Below are 19,569 nucleotides of genomic sequence, written 5' to 3' on the forward strand. Positions count from 1 at the left end.
TTTATAGGAGATATGTAGATGACACACTACTGTTAGTGAAAGGAGATACCAAAGACATCACAGACATTCTTAATCATTTCAATAATCTAAATGAGAAAATCAAATTTACAGTGGAACATGAGCAAAATAAAAGTATCAACTTTCTGGACCTAAATATTACAAGACACAACAACACATGCACATTCAAAATTTATAGGAAAAACACAATGACTGACACCACAATCCCTGCAACCTCATGTCACCCAAATATTCATAAACAGGCAGCTTACAGGTCAATGCTGCATAGGGCAACAAAAATACCATTGAACCAAGAAAATATGCAACAAGAAATAAACACAGTGAAGAAGATTGCAGTTGCCAATGGTTACAATGCTTCCATGGTTGACACAATCTTAGACAAAATGAAGAGAAACCCAGGTACAAACTGCACCACAGAAGAAAAAGAGAAAAACAAATATATATCTAGCATTCCATACATAGGCAATGTATCACAGAAGATTGCAAATATTTTCAAAAATCACAGAGTAAAAATTGGGTTTTCTACATCCAATAAACTACACCAAAAACTAATACATAATATAAAGTGTAATCATGATCCATATTCAGACTCTGGAATATACAAGGTAACATGCCAGGAATGCTCCAAGTTCTACATAGGACAAACAGGCCGAAATATCAACACCAGGTACACAGAGCACATTAGAGCATACACCCACAACAAACACGCTACATCAGCAATAGCAACACACATACATAATACAGGACACCCATTTGGAAAAATAGAGCAAAATGTCAAAGTACTCCACCGACTAGATAAAGGACATAAAATGGATTTGCTTGAAGAACTGGAGATATATTCACATTATAGAAAATATGAAGATAAAATATTAAATGAAAAACTTGAAAATGAATCAGTGAATTTCTTCAGATGTTTTGATAATATACTTAAATAAAAATAGTAAAACATAGAAATAAGCACAAATGTAAAATCAGTATAAGTAATTCATGAGCCAAATTGTAAAGATAAATTAACCTCTGTACAAAAGCGTATCATAATCTGTGGAAGACCTATAATGTTATCTCTGTGAACCACCTACAAGAAGATCTTTGTAACTGTTTTGTTTATATCAGATATTTTCGATGTGTAAAATGTACAAGTCGTGTGTGATGTTAAGTGTGTGTGACTCTCTACACAAATGTACCATTAGAAAATTGTAAGTACAAATTGTTCTCAAACTTTAGCCACTAACCTCACAGAAAATATTGACACCCAACTAAAAATCGCGTTTCGTATATATTACAGTAAAAGTCAACAAAGTGAAGCAGACTCACACACACTGACAACATCAAAAGAAATGGCTTAACACACAGCATAAAAACGCACTTGAAAATGGGAATTATTTCTCGAAACGCGTCGTGCAAATAGTAAAATAAAGAAAATCGTGACTGGTAGCAGAAGATTTATTTATTTATAAACAAACCTATTGTATCTACAGTCGCAGGCTTTCAAAAAACCATTTATAATGGATCAAATCAGATTATTAGTGCCAAGCCAGGCAATGAAAGCTATATATAAATACAAAAACCTCAAAATGAAAGTACTAAAAACAGTTGCACACATAAGATTCAACAAGCACTGTCAACAACTAGGCATAATTCCGAAATATATAAAAGTGAAAATATGTTCTAGCAGCAACATAGCAAAACTTATAAAACATAAAGCAGAAAAACTCTGGCTGAAAACCGAAATAAGGCAGCTACATAAGAAAAAGGACTTACTAAACAGAAAGCTACTCAACATGCAGATAGAAGCAGCAAACAACATGGAACCTACAGTTTATGACAGAATTTGCAGGCATATCCAGGAAGTAGTCGACAAAGAGTACTTGACGATTTGCAACACACATAACAAGAAACTACAGACCTTGACATCCAAACAAGACAAGAGATCCAACCTTGAGATAACTGACAAAAACAAAAACACATTTTACAGTAGAGTGGTAAACAACACTGACATAAAGTTCAACCAAAGAGAAAACGATCTACTCCAAAAAGGACTAAAATACAACGTAGAACCTAACCTCAACAACCATACACTGAAACAGGTTATAGCTGCAACTAAAAGTGCAGCAGATGCTGCAAAATTAAATTCAAATACAAAAGCAGCAATAGGACACAAAGTAAGCAAGCTTCTTGAGAAAGAAATGAATAAAGATAAGTTTAGATCTAAATATACAATAAATGATACAAAAACTTTAAAATCTATAAACAATAAACTGGAAAACAACCAATCCATAGTTGTAAAGTCAGACAAAAGTAATACATTAGTTGTGATGAAAGAAAAAGAATACATAGACAAAACAAATGAATTTTTTGCTGCTAATAACATTCAGCACATTGAAAAAGACCCAACCAAACAATTCCAAAGTAAAATTAAGGAACAATTAAAGAACACACATTTCCTGTTGACAGAAAATGAAAAGAAATACCTTACATGTATGAATCCAAAAGCACCACGCCTAAGAGCACAACCAAAAATACACAAAAATGGATACCCGATACGTCCTGTGGTCAACTCTATAAACAGCCCAGCATACAAACTGTCTCAAAAACTGAATAACATACTGGTGAAAAATTATACATATGAAACAACATATGCCATAAAAAACAGCATGATTCTAGCCAAAGAACTAAGAACCAGAAAGCTCCCCCAAGATGCACAGTTTATATCACTTGACATCACCAACCTTTATTCAAACATACCCATACAAGAAGCTCTAACAGTAATACAAAAGAACCTTATGCAACACAAGAAACTTTCATACACAGAGATTGTAGAATTTATGGAACTCCTTCAGCTAACCCTAAGTTACAACTACTTTACCTTTAATGACAACATTTATAAGCAACCAGATGGCCTAGCAATGGGATCATGTATATCCGGTACCATAGCTGACATATACTTAAATCACTTAGAACAAAAATTATTTGACAGCCAAGAACCCTGCCTAAAGAAAATAGAATTTTATAGGAGATATGTAGATGACACACTACTGTTAGTGAAAGGAGATACCAAAGACATCACAGACATTCTTAATCATTTCAATAATCTAAATGAGAAAATCAAATTTACAGTGGAACATGAGCAAAATAAAAGTATCAACTTTCTGGACCTAAATATTACAAGACACAACAACACATGCACATTCAAAATTTATAGGAAAAACACAATGACTGACACCACAATCCCTGCAACCTCATGTCACCCAAATATTCATAAACAGGCAGCTTACAGGTCAATGCTGCATAGGGCAACAAAAATACCATTGAACCAAGAAAATATGCAACAAGAAATAAACACAGTGAAGAAGATTGCAGTTGCCAATGGTTACAATGCTTCCATGGTTGACACAATCTTAGACAAAATGAAGAGAAACCCAGGTACAAACTGCACCACAGAAGAAAAAGAGAAAAACAAATATATATCTAGCATTCCATACATAGGCAATGTATCACAGAAGATTGCAAATATTTTCAAAAATCACAGAGTAAAAATTGGGTTTTCTACATCCAATAAACTACACCAAAAACTAATACATAATATAAAGTGTAATCATGATCCATATTCAGACTCTGGAATATACAAGGTAACATGCCAGGAATGCTCCAAGTTCTACATAGGACAAACAGGCCGAAATATCAACACCAGGTACACAGAGCACATTAGAGCATACACCCACAACAAACACGCTACATCAGCAATAGCAACACACATACATAATACAGGACACCCATTTGGAAAAATAGAGCAAAATGTCAAAGTACTCCACCGACTAGATAAAGGACATAAAATGGATTTGCTTGAAGAACTGGAGATATATTCACATTATAGAAAATATGAAGATAAAATATTAAATGAAAAACTTGAAAATGAATCAGTGAATTTCTTCAGATGTTTTGATAATATACTTAAATAAAAATAGTAAAACATAGAAATAAGCACAAATGTAAAATCAGTATAAGTAATTCATGAGCCAAATTGCAAAGATAAATTAACCTCTGTACAAAAGCGTATCATAATCTGTGGAAGACCTATAATGTTATCTCTGTGAACCACCTACAAGAAGATCTTTGTAACTGTTTTGTTTATATCAGATATTTTCGATGTGTAAAATGTACAAGTCGTGTGTGATGTTAAGTGTGTGTGACTCTCTACACAAATGTACCATTAGAAAATTGTAAGTACAAATTGTTCTCAAACTTTAGCCACTAACCTCACAGAAAATATTGACACCCAACTAAAAATCGCGTTTCTTATATATTACAGTAAAAGTCAACAAAGTGAAGCAGACTCACACACACTGACAACATCAAAAGAAATGGCTTAACACACATCATAAAAACGCACTTGAAAATGGGAATTATTTCTCGAAACGCGTCGTGCAAATAGTAAAATAAAGAAAATCGTGACTGGTAGCAGAACATTTATTTATTTATAAACAAACCTATTGTATCTACAGTCGCAGGCTTTCAAAAAACCATTTATAATGGATCAAATCAGATCTACGATAATTATCAATAACACAATAAAAGAACAAGTGTCCACTTCCAGTATCTAGCACATGACATAACTTTTGTAGAAGATACGGATACAAATAAGAATAACAGCGTATATCAACACTTACGTGGCACGATAAGAAAAACATGAAAGGGTAAGTCCAGATGAGAAACCCAAATGAAATATTATATAATTATGCTCTACCATCATTACTATAAGTATCCGAGAGTTGGACATGAAGATCAAAAGACGTAAGACAGCTCGAAACGTCTGTAATCTGTAGTTCTTCAGATCAGTCGAAGGCTCATAAAATAAGAAATGAAAATATATGAAAATAATTTGGAGTAAAGCTATTTTCTCGTAAATCTTTTATTGAACTCAATTAAGAATAACAAGATTTCGCAAATGTCGATGCATGTGCAAAACATATTGTTTCGTTGTCCTTCACTTAGAATAGTAATTAACTGTAAAGTAATCCAACAAATGCAAGATTTGAACGAGCATGTATTGCGAACGCCCCCTCAGAGAATTCGACGATAAGCGGCAGGCTACTAAACTACTGGAAGAAGGGTTGTGGGAAGACCGAAGGCGAAATGGTGAGCCCAGAACAGACCATAAGGCGTAATGCCAAATTATCACAACAACAAGAAGACACCCTCGTACAGTTCTTCGAAATTTATCGGTATCGTTTTGTTTCATCTTTTATACAGGTTAAGCAACTAAAATATGCACTCCTTTTACCTCGTGAAAGGTTCAAGATATCTAAAAGAGGTTTTCCCTAAATTATAATAGGCAGTGAGGGGCATATAATTATTTTTTTTTGTGTGTTAGTAATACTGCTGTCTGTTCTAAAACGGAAACACTAAACAGGAGGTTTTTTCTAATACAATGCGATACTCTTTTTAGCGGCATTCTAACAATGTTGGGCGTTGATACTGACATGACAGCCCCGCCTGGAGGAGTTTACACCGCAACAGCAGGTGTCTGACGCCTTGCCCCTTGCCTTTTAACACCAGCACATTTTCCGGATACCTTTGTGCAAGAGAGACCCCTAATGCCCTTAGACAAGGATAGCATCATTTGCCGAAAACCTTGATATCATGAACCGTTAGCAAACAAATGGGGTAAAAATCTTTTGTGCCACGTGCGTATGTCACGATCAAGGTGTATGCATAGGCGCACATTATGTGAATGAATCATTCACATCGCTCAAAGTGTCAATCCTCGAATGCTACAAAACGTGTAGCTTCTTGATTACATAACAGCCTCGTATTCTATTAGAAATGATTACCGGTTTCGGCTTTGCAGCCATCATCAGGTCTAAAATATTTATCATTACATGTGCTACACTTTTAGATTTGATAATTACTGTGAAACCAAAACCGGTATTCAGCTATATTAGAATACGTTTATTACGTGATCAGTCGAATGACTTTTGTAATCAAATCCCACGCATCCTTGCTGGGTGCAAACGGCCTCATTTCGTGAGACAGAGTACCTTTCGCAGAGTTCCGTATCGCCAGCTGTAACGGTCACGCTCTAAGAGAAGATTAAACAGAGTACATGTTGTCCAGGAAGAAATTTTTACGTGCTGAAAATTTTTTAAGGTGCCCACCCAGCAACGGATTCTCTTCGAGACAGAGAAAGTCAAACTAGGTAAATGATCTAACTGGCGTTATCAACACGACAGGAATAATGAAACGAGCGAGAATCGAAACTTTTACGGAAATGGCCGAGTATATTAACTGTTTAAGGAAGCCAGCTGTTTACATACCAGTTATATTGTACAAAATTAGAGCAGTCGAGGTTTGTCGGGGAAATTAAGACAAATAGGGAATACATTCCTCAACGTGAGCCAGATGTTGAGCTGTTGTAATCTTATTAGTAATATAATGATGGATATAATGATGCTATTTCAAATGACTACTACTCTCATCCGCATCCTAAAACGAACAGTTTCCGATAAAGGCTATGGCAATGGTCGAATAACTGTCGAGCGTGTGCTAGCTAGTACTTGTGACATATCAGACTGCTTCACTCGCTTTTCTAAACAAATTTTTGTGGCAGTAGAAGCGCAAACCGCAAAGTATGACACAGGGTCTCAAGAGAAGTTAATTGCCCGCTGATCGATGTATAGAAGCCGATACGGATAAAAGAGCTTACATTCTGGCCGTAGAGACACACACCGAGAAAAATCACGTGCCGTCGGACACACTTAAGCAGACGTATCTGCTGTCGGCAGAGGACCGCAGTGAGTGCCAAGGATCTTATTAGAACGCAATACGAAAAGGCGTAAAGACCAAGCCTTATTACACTCCACAATACAACAGCAAAGGGGACCTACGCGATGTCGGTAGTACTGTAAGGAACAGGAAAACTGTTGGTATTGTACCAAGTTTTAATAACGAACGTAACGTAAAGCCAAGCCCCGTTCACAGTGTCACCCTCCGTCAGTGGCGCCAGTGGATGCTTTAACAGGGGGTGTGGGGTCAGCAAACCGCTCTCTTGGCTGTTGTCAGTTTTCATGATCAAGAGCCGTTAATATTCGGTCGAGTAGCACCTCAATTGGTATCAGGAAACTTAGTGCACCCAGTTCCAATCCCCCTACAGGGAAATATCCCTGGCAGTACCAGGAATGAAACAACGGTCCTTAGGATGGCAGTGAGACGCGCTGACCACTCAGCTACAGAGGCGGACGTTAACGAACCCATCGACATTGAAGATCGATCACGCGTGACAGATGCTGGAACAAAATGCGCCACTTGTTTATGGCCTGATATCGGAGAAATTGGATTTTCACATGGACAGTATTGTCCCTGTTACTCGCATAGATTTATCAGAAGATTCTTTCCCCATCTGTCCCGCATAAACAGACCGACAAAGACATCACATTGTAAGTACTGCAGATCCACGTCGTCACAGGTGATCCACAGTAAGTGCAGGCTACAAATACACTTGCAGAGCGCAGATGTCTTTATCACAGTACGACGAACATCCAAAGATGTAAGTTTTCGATGGGCCGATCAGTTCCATAAGAACCTATTCGCTAATAGTTTCCAGAAGATCTATAATCTCTGCTAAAAGTATACTGTGGACAATGGAGATTACTTCGAAGACGAATAAGGTACTTCCCTTGATGAACACATTTACAGAAACTTCAGACATATTACCCGGCAAGTCGACCGTATCGGGTAATGAGGCCGTATCAGGAACTAAGGGCGGCGCGCGACTACATGCAACCACACTCCAGTTCAAGTTTTGCGCCTTGTTACGTCGCACTGAAAGCGTGGAAGGTGACACGGAAAAATTCTTCAAGGGCACGCGCAACGGCTTGCTGTTAACGTCATGAAACTTGTTGGCGGTGGGGGAGAAGGAATTTCTCGTGCCGGCGGAGAAGGCGACGGAACGTGCAGCCAAAATGTTAAAGCAGAGCAACAGGATGGTTTGCAAATTACGGAGAAAAGCACACGAACCCAGGCAGAGTGAAATTCAGGTTTCTACGCCAAGAATTAGAATCAAGGTGCTGACGACAGATGTTCCACAAACGACACGAGTAAATGTTTTATCAATTACGAACATTATAAAAAATACTAACTTTGCGAAAAGTACTCAGCTTCCGCCGCAAGTAGCTGAACTTCAAGGCTAGCAGGACATGTATTATAAAAATTGTATTATCTGTGAGATTCAGTTTTAAAATTTGACAAGATAAGCGTTTTCCGCAAAAGCGGGGACAGTTGCAATAACGGCACGCCACGTTTGGTTTTTATGGAAGAAAGAAGCATCAGAACCGAATCGGCCAGTGATTTACTTTGATGGAACCTAGATTCACGCATATTACACAGTAAATACATATCGGCAAATTGATAGTGTGCGAGGAGTATTGTCGAATGAAAGTGCCGGTCAGTGTTTAATTGTTGTGCATGTAGGCGGTGTGACTGGTTTCATTTTTGGTTCACTTCTCATATATGACTCAAAAAGCAAAATGCTTGCAATGAGACAATTACGAGGTTTCTGCTTTCCTTTTAAACTGTCGATTCTTTGGCTGGACTGATCTGGCCTTGGAGCGAAGGAAAAAAGTATTGTGCAGAACACGAAGTCTCTATTTATTTGCCGGCCGGTGTGGCCGTGCGGTTCTAGTCACTTCAGTCTGGAACCGCGTGACCGCTACGGTCGCAGGTTCAAATCCTTCCTCGGGCATGGATGTGTGTGATGTTCTTAGGTTAGTTGGGTTTAAGTAGTTCTAAGTTCTAGGGGACTGATGACCACAGATGTCAAGTCCCATAGTGCTCAGAGCCATTGGACCATTTTCTATTTATTTGAAGAGAATCAATTTTATCTTCTTTGACGAAACAAGACGCACATATGCTGAAATATCTTCTGAATTAACAAAACTAATTGGTGATAAACGTAATAAACTTTGCAGCAGGCTAATTTGTAAATTATTCAACCCACTTTCTCTTATTGGCAAACGCTCTCGTCCACAGTCATTTGCTGGTGACAGAACATTCTATTTTTTGCAACGGGATGTAAGGGGTCGATGATCTGAAACCATCTGCAACGTTGTGGGCAAATAAAAAAGTTAATACGATGATCACGTGACACTGGACTACAAATAAATGCAATGAATTGAGTAAAATAATGCCTCAAATGGCTCTGAGCACTATGGGACTTAACTTCGGAGGTCATCAGTCCCCTAGAACTTAGAACTACTTAAACCTAACTAACCTAAGGACATCACACACATCCATGCCCGAGGCAGGATTCGAACCTGCGACTGTAGCGGTCGCGCGGTTCCAGACTGAAGCGCCTAGAGTAAAACAATGAATCAAGTCTGTTTGATAAAGATTCAAAAATAAAACTCTCAAAACACCTGAAAGGATTCGAACTTCACGTCACGAGTATATTTTAACCCCCACTCCATGCCACTGCTTTGTGCAACAGCATCATTACAAATACTTTTTGTTGATTACTCGCAATGTCTTTATCCGATCGGCATATTTTTAGCCATTATAAGCGTCAAAAATATCTGACTACAACAATGTTCAACCTGTGATCAGCTCGCAATCATTCTCCATTATGCGCCGGCCGGTGTGGCCGTGCGGTTCTAGGCGCTTCAGTCTGGAACCGCGTGACCGCTACGGTCGCAGGTTCGAATCCTGCCTGGGGCACGGATGTGTGTGATGTCCTTAGGTTAGTTAGGTTTAAGTAGTTCTAAGTTCTCGGGGACTGATGACCTCAGATGTTAAGTCCCATAGTGCTCAGAGCTATCTCCATTATGCGCGTGATCTGGTGAGTACTGCGTGGATAAAATTTCTAAACATCTCTTCTTGAACAGTCTCCTCCCTCTATTTACAAAAAAATGCACAGTGTTCACTAAATCGGTACATCAGATTTGTGTAATCCATTCAGTTAGACTTGTGACACTTTGAAACCGACATTTGATCCGGTTAGGGAAGCAGATTCCGGCCTAACATGACAGCGAACGACGCATTCGAATCTCGAAATTATACTTTCGTCTTCAGCAAACAGTGCGGCGTGTATACGTGGTGATAAACGGGCGGCGTGTTACACCATTCTACTTGTAGGAGTTCTGGAGTGTACGCCACTGTGCTGCCCCCCCCCCCCCCCCCCCCCCCCCCCCCAGCCACGGCCTCCACGTTTCTCGAGCGCAGAAACAAGGGTGCTGTGCTGCCACGTGGCGGGATTACCACTTCACTTCGAGTAAAATATGTCAGTTTGTTATACAAATACTTTCGCTCGCTAATACAATAATGTACTAAACGCACCCTATCATGGAAGTCGTATTTTATGAAGTATAAACTTATTTGTTCAGCTATTCTACTACAGCTACATGCATTCTCCGTGAACTATTGCACAGCGTATGGCGGTAGGCAGAGGAGAGTAGCGCAGTATCGGCCGGCTTAAGTTTATTGAGTTTAATGTGTAACTGTGTTGGTTAATCGGAACATTAGCATGCTATTCTCTTACCTGAAGAACGTGTCTTATGTTTTTTTTCTTTATTTATAGTACTTAATTATATCGAAAGTAAAACAGCTACTATTACAAGGCTTGCAGTATCGGCCGTTGTCTTTGCTGTGATAATATCGGTTGTTAATGATACTCAGCATTCATACTTATTCAATACTTCCAGAACACAAAAATATGAGAAATTAGAGTTACTGTCTCTGCTCAGTTGACCAATGTTTGCTTCACTGTTTAAGAGAGATAGCAAATAAAATACAAAATATTCTCCCGATCCACACGTCCAAAATGTGCCCAGCCTCTAAATTTGGTACACATCACGCAGACTTCTTCAAATGACGCCAAATACATACTGTAATTTTCAGTCTCTTCTCTTGACCCATTATTTCCAGGAAATTTCAGTTTCCTTCGTCGCTTTGTAATTGGCTTTTCATGGTCACGTTTTGCGTTTTTGTATTATTTTGGAATGCCCGACTTAAGCTCAGCTTTCTTCAATTTCCTTTAAGACTACATTTTTTCTGCTTTTAACTTATCTTCAGTGGCGATCTCTTTTTTTTTTCTAATAGCTATCTCCCCCGCGAACATCCTGTTATTCATAACCTTGCTCACAGCTAGTTTCATCTAATCCTCTTACTTTTTTCTCCTTTTCTGCCGTTTCAACCTGAAAAATAGTGAGAGGAAGAAGAAAATATAATTTAAAAATAGAAATTACTTGTGGCCGATATTGAAAGACAATCGGGTGGTTGGTACTGCACGACAGACAGGCAGTAGGACCTAGTCATACTGTACGTTCTTTTAAAGAAATTATCATGAAACGTTTGTTAAATGCCATTCCCCACATAACACATAAAACCGAAATACAGCAACGAACTTCATCACTTATACCATAAACAGGTACCACAGACGTCAAAACATCTTCTGTGCGCTAAGAGCTACAGCAACACCATCAAGTACTCTGAGCAGACAAAGCACTGAAGAGAAGACTACAGTGCACATTCTTGCTTCTGCTTACTAACTCTCCTCCCACTTGGAGGCGGAAAGAGAAATCACAGTAGTGGTCGGTACTGTAAGTCAGCTGGTATGCACTATTCTCTATACTTCTAACCAATATTAAACTATCATATTCAATTCCCGTAGGAACGACGGAAAAATGGCTATGTCGGAGTGCGCCCCTCTATCTCTTATGTAATTTCTTTGATATCTGCTCTCATACCTACGTGATAGGAAATTTAAACAAGGGACCATTATTCCCTATTAGTTCGCTCTACGTCCTTGTGTGAGATTGCTTTGACAGATGCACCACATTTGCCCTGGATACATCATTCATTAGTTGAAGAGTTGTGTTCGTAAATAGCGCTTTGACAGAATCGTGTATGTGCTAATTGTGAGATGAACGAAGTGTTACACTACATAATTTCAAATGAGCAAAGCAAATATTTCCAACACAGTCTGCGTTTAGAATTTATCATTGAATCATAGGCATAATAGTTGCGTCGCGTTGAAGACACGTTTACCAACATTATCGGTCACTGAATAGATTTTCAGACTACTCAGAATCGCAATAGGCCAGTCCAGTCGCAATGCGAATACATAATTTGGCTTTTTTGTGCAAGAGTCAGACTAATTCGTGAACAGCAGATCTCATCTGTTTTCTATAAGTTGCCTCATTTGTGCAAGAGGCCGATTAGTTCGTGAATAGCAAATATCATCTGTTTTCTTAGTTTTATATCAATGAATGGTATTACTCTCATTAAAAAAGCATCGTTAAAATAATTCGTAAAGAAGTAACAGGATCTGTAACCCAAATATCAAGGTACCCCTCAAGTAAGCTTTCTGTCGGTATAAGCGCTCGACACCACGCAATAGTATTATAAGCTTTCGGCTGCCTGGAGCCCTCTCCAGTGGCCAAGCACAGCGCTTCTGAAACCAGAGGCCACGAGGTTGTGCTAACTCGCCCTTGCGCAGCCCGCGCTGTTTCACACGTCCGCCTTCGTTCGCCCACGGCTCTCCAAAACCCCCTCATGACAAGAACTGCCCCTCTAACAACATCCTCAGTGCAGAACAAGAGAAAGCTCTCGGCTAGGGAGCTACAAGCGGCTGCATTCTGGTCATAACACTGCGGAAACGGGCCAAGAGCAGCAACTATAGGGAAACAGCAATTTCCGTGAAAATATTACCGTCCCATCGCCTTTCCCGTCCGAAAACCCTATCCTGAAATAGAATTGTGTTTTAAGGGAGCACCACAAGCATTGTAGTCTTTATCTCCTAGCAACCAAAATTTTGCACTAGCGGGAGAAAATTCATGACCCATCTACTGTGACCATCTTATATATTATCGGCTTTCCCCATCGGCCTAGCGGCTGTATCGACAAAGGAAGAAGCAAAACGATGCCCTTTTTTCTACTCGTAGAATCAAGAGAGTCACTAGTTATCTACATAGCAGAAATGTATTATCTTAAGATACACTGTGCGATACACTAGTAACAAAAAAACTTTGGTAGTAGCACCATGAGATTCTCGCGAAGAAGCACAGACATGTAACTTTTTTCTTTCTTTCTTTTTTAAGAAAAACTTTTTTTTCTTGAAACGGCTACGTTTTCACAGACGAGGCGTATAACTGTTCTCCGAGTTGTTCTTAACGTTCGCAGAGCTGAACTGTGGACTGGGGAAGTTGGAGCATAATTCGCAGTCCTTGTTACACTTTTTATGAACAGATGAGATGGAATATGCATTTAAATAGATGTCTGTGTAAACACAATTTTGGATTGTTACGTGTCATTGCCGATTACTAAAATCTCACCGTTAAGGAAGAAAAACGAGAGTATTATTGTCAAAATAATTCCACGTCTGTCTGCACAAATGAACTCCAGTTCCGATCTTCACATTATCTACAGCCTTTGTATCACCAGATAATTGTTCAATAATGATTCACAATGGTGTAGAAAAGGGATTATTTGAGTTCTTCTTTGTCGGCTTCTTGAAGAAACGAAGATCGGACATTCTATTTATTCTGTTTTTTTGTAAGCAACAAAAGGTACTCACCGAGGTTTTCGCCGCCCCACACGTCCATCATCATGTCGTACTTGCCCAGCTTCTCAAAGTAGGCTTTGTCGATGACGAACAGACCTCCGGCAATCATTGGAGTCCTGCAGAACAAAGACAGCGTCAATCAGCCGCTACAAACACACACACACGCACACACACACACACACATACACACGAGCGCGCACACGCACAGCAAGTACTAATAACACGGAATTGAGGAAGTGACTAGTGGCAGCAGATTAACAACCGGCTGTAGATCCTGGCGTCTCAGTCTCCGTAATTCTACAGTACGACACTACTGTCCATGCACCACCAAGTAACACGAGCAAAAACAACAGACTGCAGAGACGAAGCAGTTTTTCAGATAGGTCAGAAATACTCCCCGCTCTCTGCCGTCTCCAAGCGTTTTGGAACAAGTAACAAACATCTGGTGCTCTATATTTCTTAATAACCACGCTGCGCATAGTGTTGTTAACACTTCAGACTTCCTCCAGAGACCGGTGAATCATTAATATCAGTTGCTTCAAGAAGTAATGCAATATTTTTTTTCTCGGCCACACTTTCGGTTGAAAAAATGCAGAATATTCCCGCTTCGGCCCCTGTAGTATCACGAAGTTCCGAGATGTGACGGTACTACAAGTACGTTCAAAATGACGTCTGTAACGGGGGTGCGGTCCAAGCAGAGGACTGTCATTGATTTTCTTTTGAGGGTAAACCAGAGCATCGCAGATATTCATAGGCACTTGCAAAATGTCTGTGGACACCTGGTAGTCAACAAAAGCACAGCGAGTGGTAGGGCGAGGCATTTTCCATAATCCCAACAAGGTCGTGCGAACTTGTCCGATCTCCCGCATGCCGGCCGGCCGCGCACAGCTGTGACTTCAACCAAGATGGAACGTGCGGACACTCTCAATCGAGATGATCGACAGACCACACTCAAACAACTCGCTCCTTCAACTAAACATCTCTGTTTGTAGTGCTGACACACTCGTCCACCAGTTGCTGTACTCAAAGGTGTGAGCGCGCGCTGTGTTCCTCGCCATCCAACAGAAGACCATAAAGAGCAACAAAGGACCATCTGCGCGGACTGCTTGCGCGTTACGAGGTTGATCGTGAGAATTTTTTGTCAAGCATCGACACAGCCGCTGAAACATAGGTTCATCACTTCGAAGTGGTAACAAAACGGCGATCCATCCAGTGGCAATACACCACCTCTCCTCCGCAGAGTATGTTCAAAGCCGCATCCTCAGCCGGAGAAGTCTTGGCGACGGTCTCCTGGAATTCTGAAGGGGTTAGTCTGTTTGATTTCCTCTCCCATGGTGCAGCGATCAACTCTGAAATGTATTTTGCTACGCTCAGGAAACTGAAGAAACGAATTTAGGGTGATTGTCGTTACAAAAAAAGAAAAGTTCATTGGACTATTCTTCATCATCCACCCTACAGCCTGCATCTCGCCCCTTCCGACTTCCATCTGTTTGGCGCAATGAAGAATGCACTCTGCCGGAAGCAGTTTGTGGATGATGAGGAGGTTATTGGTGCAGCAAGATGGTGGCTGCGACGTCGACCAGTAGAGTGGTACCAAGTGGGTGTACAAGCCCTCCTAGTAACAAGGCGTATGCCCGTTACGTTGAAAGGAGATTATGTTGAAAAATAAGGTTTGTAGGCAAAAGAGTGGGGAATAATATGCTGTTTTTGTGTTCTGAATAAAACTAACCTGCTTTGAGGAAAAAAAAGTGTTGCATTAGTTACTGACCGCCCTTCGTATTATGATTTACCACATGGCCCACCAATCCAAGCTTTCTACTTCTAAGGATCTTTCCTCCCCAAGCCGTGTATCCACTTGTTCCACTTATTTTCCAAATAATATTTGACATCCTCCTGCAGCACAATTTTTAAACGCATCTTTGTGCTTTCTCAAGGCCGCGATTTCACTTTAATACAAGATTATACTCCAGAGCACAGTTACAAACATATATTCCAAAATTCAGTGTCTTTATATCAAAAGGAGCCCTTGAATTAAGAGCGCATTCGTCATCTGCACCGCTCTCCTGTTTGACTTGTAATAAAATCTTACCTAAAAGATAACACAACTAAACTACTTCTTATTCTCTTCAAATCTGATATTTAATCTATGCTTCTTTTACCTATAACCAAAATTATATACTTAGTAACCTGTCGAATGAATTCAACAGTTGACAGAGGATATGTTCCCTTCTCCGACAATAAGGAATCACGACGTACTGCTAAGAGGAATGAACAGCACCTTGCTCTAAATACAGTGAAAGCAAGGGCGTGAGAAATGAAAAGCAGCTAAAGAGAGAATAGTGGCTTGCGAAACATCAACACTGTAAAAGACACGATAGGCTAAGTGAAAGGAAACTGCTACCTAAGATGCAAGTTTACGCAGTATGGCCAAAGCAAGGGGGACACCGTAAGAAGACGGGTCTAGTGAGACGCAAATAGAAATCAGATCTGTTGACACGAAATAGAGGAAAATGTTTATGAAACTGGGAGCTTGCGGTTAGTATTTTCTGCAAATGAAACGAGGACAGCAAAACAAAGAGAGAAAACAACTGAATTTTAAATGTGGTGCTACGGAAGGGCGTTAGGCAGATAAAAGTGCGAAATGAAAAGATAAGGAAAATCACTTATTAGGATACGTGATACGGTAAAGGCTGACCAGGAGAAGGCTGAGATTCGTAGACATTTTATACAGCATCCGAGAATAAAACTGGCACTGGAAGGAAGTGAAGCACTATACAGGACGATAAATATGGAAATATGCAAAAAGAGATTGGGATCACGTTATGCATGACAAAAATTTGTGTGTCTAGCATGCTAGTGTTGAAACAGGGCAGCGACATTTATGAACTGTCAGAGGACCCATCTTAAGTTGCGTACGAAGTTTTATATATTTTCTGATGATTAATTTCATACGGGTTGGCCACTATCGAATCATCCATGAGCACAAGTCTTGCATTACAGCTGGACGTACATGTAAATAATTGGCCACGAAACATATAAACGAGGCCAGTAACTTACAAGTACGTCTGGTTTTAACACAAGATAGATGTACATGGATGATTCGATAATGGACAAGCCGTCCGAAAGTAGTCATCAACAAATAAAATTTTCTACGCAGTTTGAGGCGGTTCCCTTAACACCTGTTATAATCACAAAAAAAAAAAATGTGGACGAATCAGTTAGCATACGAGATTAAAAGGTTAAGAGCGACTACCAAACACTCGTAAGGCTTGGCGAAGGAAATATTTTTTCGTACTTATTACGACGTCAGTTTGAGTTATAACTCATATTTTCAATATTTTGGTGTCGTACAGAAGGCAAGAGACTTTCATCATCTCGATGGGTCTGCACTAGAGGTGTGCTGCCATCGTCAAAAAATCTCGATATTCAACAAGGCTATTGCGTTACCCGTTTGAAAGTCAGATCCTGATTGTCACAGCGAAGGAATCCGCCGAAAGACTCATCTCTCACTCAGACATGCGAGGAAATAAATAGTAAACGTGTCTGGTGACTTACAACCAAAAGATAGAAACTGCAATTTCTGAATGGTGACACATTAAAATGGCTGGTATTAGCAATGAGTCGTGCACGACGGCAGGCAGGCAGGGAGGGAGAGGTGGAGGCTTACCGTATGGGGGCTGTGGGGTCCTTCTTGCGCGCAGCTCGCTCCTCGGCGCTGAGGTACTCCCACTTGAAGACCAGGTTCCAGTCGAAGCCGCCGCGTAGATCGGCGGACGCGCCGATGTACTCGAAAGTGTCCATACTGATCACGTCGATCACTGGGCACACCACTCTAGTCTTGTCCTGAAACACGAGGCCAGATTCCTTGCAGTCACAGTCTAGTGAGTTTTCAGTGAGCGCTCCACTCTACACTGATGAGCCGAAACATTACGACCACCTGATTACTGGCGCGCCAGTCCACCTCCGGAACACACCAAAGCAACGATTTTGCGCCACATGGATTTGATAGGCCCTTGGCAGTTCTCCGGAAATACACTCCTGGAAATTGAAATAAGAACACCGTGAATTCATTGTCCCAGGAAGGGGAAACTTTATTGACACATTCCTGGGGTCAGATACATCACATGATCACACTGACAGAACCACAGGCACATAGACACAGGCAACAGAGCACGCACAATGTCGGCACTAGTACAGTGTATATCCACCTTTCGCAGCAATGCAGGCTGCTATTCTCCCATGGAGACGATCGTAGAGATGCTGGATGTAGTCCTGTGGAACGGCTTGCCATGCCATTTCCACCTGGCGCCTCAGTTGGACCAGCGTTCGTGCTGGACGTGCAGACCGCGTGAGACGACGCTTCATCCAGTCCCAAACATGCTCAATGGGGGACATATCCGGAGATCTTGCTGGCCAGGGTAGTTGACTTACACCTTCTAGAGCACGTTGGGTGGCACGGGATACATGCGGACGTGCATTGTCCTGTTGGAACAGCAAGTTCCCTTGCCGGTCTAGGAATGGTAGAACGATGGGTTCGATGACGGTTTGGATGTACCGTGCACTATTCAGTGTCCCCTCGACGATCACCAGTGGTGTACGGCCAGTGTAGGAGATCGCTCCCCACACCATGATGCCGGGTGTTGGCCCTGTGTGCCTCGGTCGTATGCAGTCCTGATTGTGGCGCTCACCTGCACGGCGCCAAACACGCATACGACCATCATTGGCACCAAGGCAGAAGCGACTCTCATCGCTGAAGACGACACGTCTCCATTCGTCCCTCCATTCACGCCTGTCGCGACACCACTGGAGGCGGGCTGCACGATGTTGGGGCGTGAGCGGAAGACGGCCTAACGGTGTGCGGGACCGTAGCCCAGCTTCATGGAGACGGTTGCGAATGGTCCTCGCCGATACCCCAGGAGCAACAGTGTCCCTAATTTGCTGGGAAGTGGCGGTGCGGTCCCCTACGGCACTGCGTAGGATCCTACGGTCTTGGCGTGCATCCGTGCGTCGCTGCGGTCCGGTCCCAGGTCGACGGGCACGTGCACCTTCCGCCGACCACTGGCGACAACATCGATGTACTGTGGAGACCTCACGCCCCACGTGTTGAGCAATTCGGCGGTACGTCCACCCGGCCTCCCGCATGCCCACTATACGCCCTCGCTCAAAGTCCGTCAACTGCACATACGGTTCACGTCCACGCTGTCGCGGCGTGCTACCAGTGTTAAAGACTGCGATGGAGCTCCGTATGCCACGGCAAACTGGCTGACACTGACGGCGGCGGTGCACAAATGCTGCGCAGCTAGCGCCATTCGACGGCCAACACCGCGGTTCCTGGTGTGTCCGCTGTGCCGTGCGTGTGATCATTGCTTGTACAGCCCTCTCGCAGTGTCCGGAGCAAGTATGGTGGATCTGACACACCGGTGTCAATGTGTTCTTTTTTCCATTTCCAGGAGTGTATTTGGCACCATACGCCCATGCTCATGACACACAAATCCCCTAATTACTGGCAAATCTTTTGTAGGCACGGAGCTGGCGAATTTGGCGACGAAGACTGCAACGCGAGTTCACCGCCATTTTCCTAAAACCACTGTAGCAGATTCTGTCTTTCTACCATTGACCGTTCTCCCACTGTACGGCACCATCTTCGTCGAGCAGGACATCAAGTATGAATGGACGCAAATGGTCCGCAGTCACGTACACGCACTCCATAGCTGTCACTGTGCCTTCGATTCCTACCACAAGTCTCCTGTGAGGCCAGGTGAACTTCCCGCACACCGCTAGAGTGAACCACTACGTGCGTCCTTGACGAGGTCCGCGTTTCGACAGCCGTTCGCCTGGACGCCGTATCCGGGCACGACCACCGACCTGCTATAAATGAAATCTGGTTCATTCGACCAAGGGAAATGTTTCCATACACCCCGAGTCCAAAATAGTCGCAGTTGCCGTGGTCGTAGTGTCATCATAGAAACACGTAGAGGTCGTTTCGTGCAGAGTCGCAT

General features: G+C 41.8%; 1 protein-coding gene across 1 annotated transcript in view; it reads right to left on the reverse strand.

Annotated features, from left to right (window-relative positions):
- LOC124619294 (polypeptide N-acetylgalactosaminyltransferase 2-like) overlaps nt 1–19,569 on the reverse strand; it is a 189,984-nt gene that overhangs the window by 18,933 nt on the left and 151,482 nt on the right. Inside the window, exons 6-7 of the mRNA XM_047145567.1 lie at nt 17,238–17,413; nt 13,583–13,686 (exon numbers count right to left, since the gene is read on the reverse strand). Of these exons, the coding sequence (XP_047001523.1) occupies nt 13,583–13,686; nt 17,238–17,413 (280 nt within the window). The remainder of the gene's footprint in view (nt 1–13,582; nt 13,687–17,237; nt 17,414–19,569) is intronic.

This window comes from Schistocerca americana, chromosome 6, assembly GCF_021461395.2.
Source record: "Schistocerca americana isolate TAMUIC-IGC-003095 chromosome 6, iqSchAmer2.1, whole genome shotgun sequence".
NCBI lineage: Eukaryota > Metazoa > Arthropoda > Insecta > Orthoptera > Acrididae > Schistocerca > Schistocerca americana.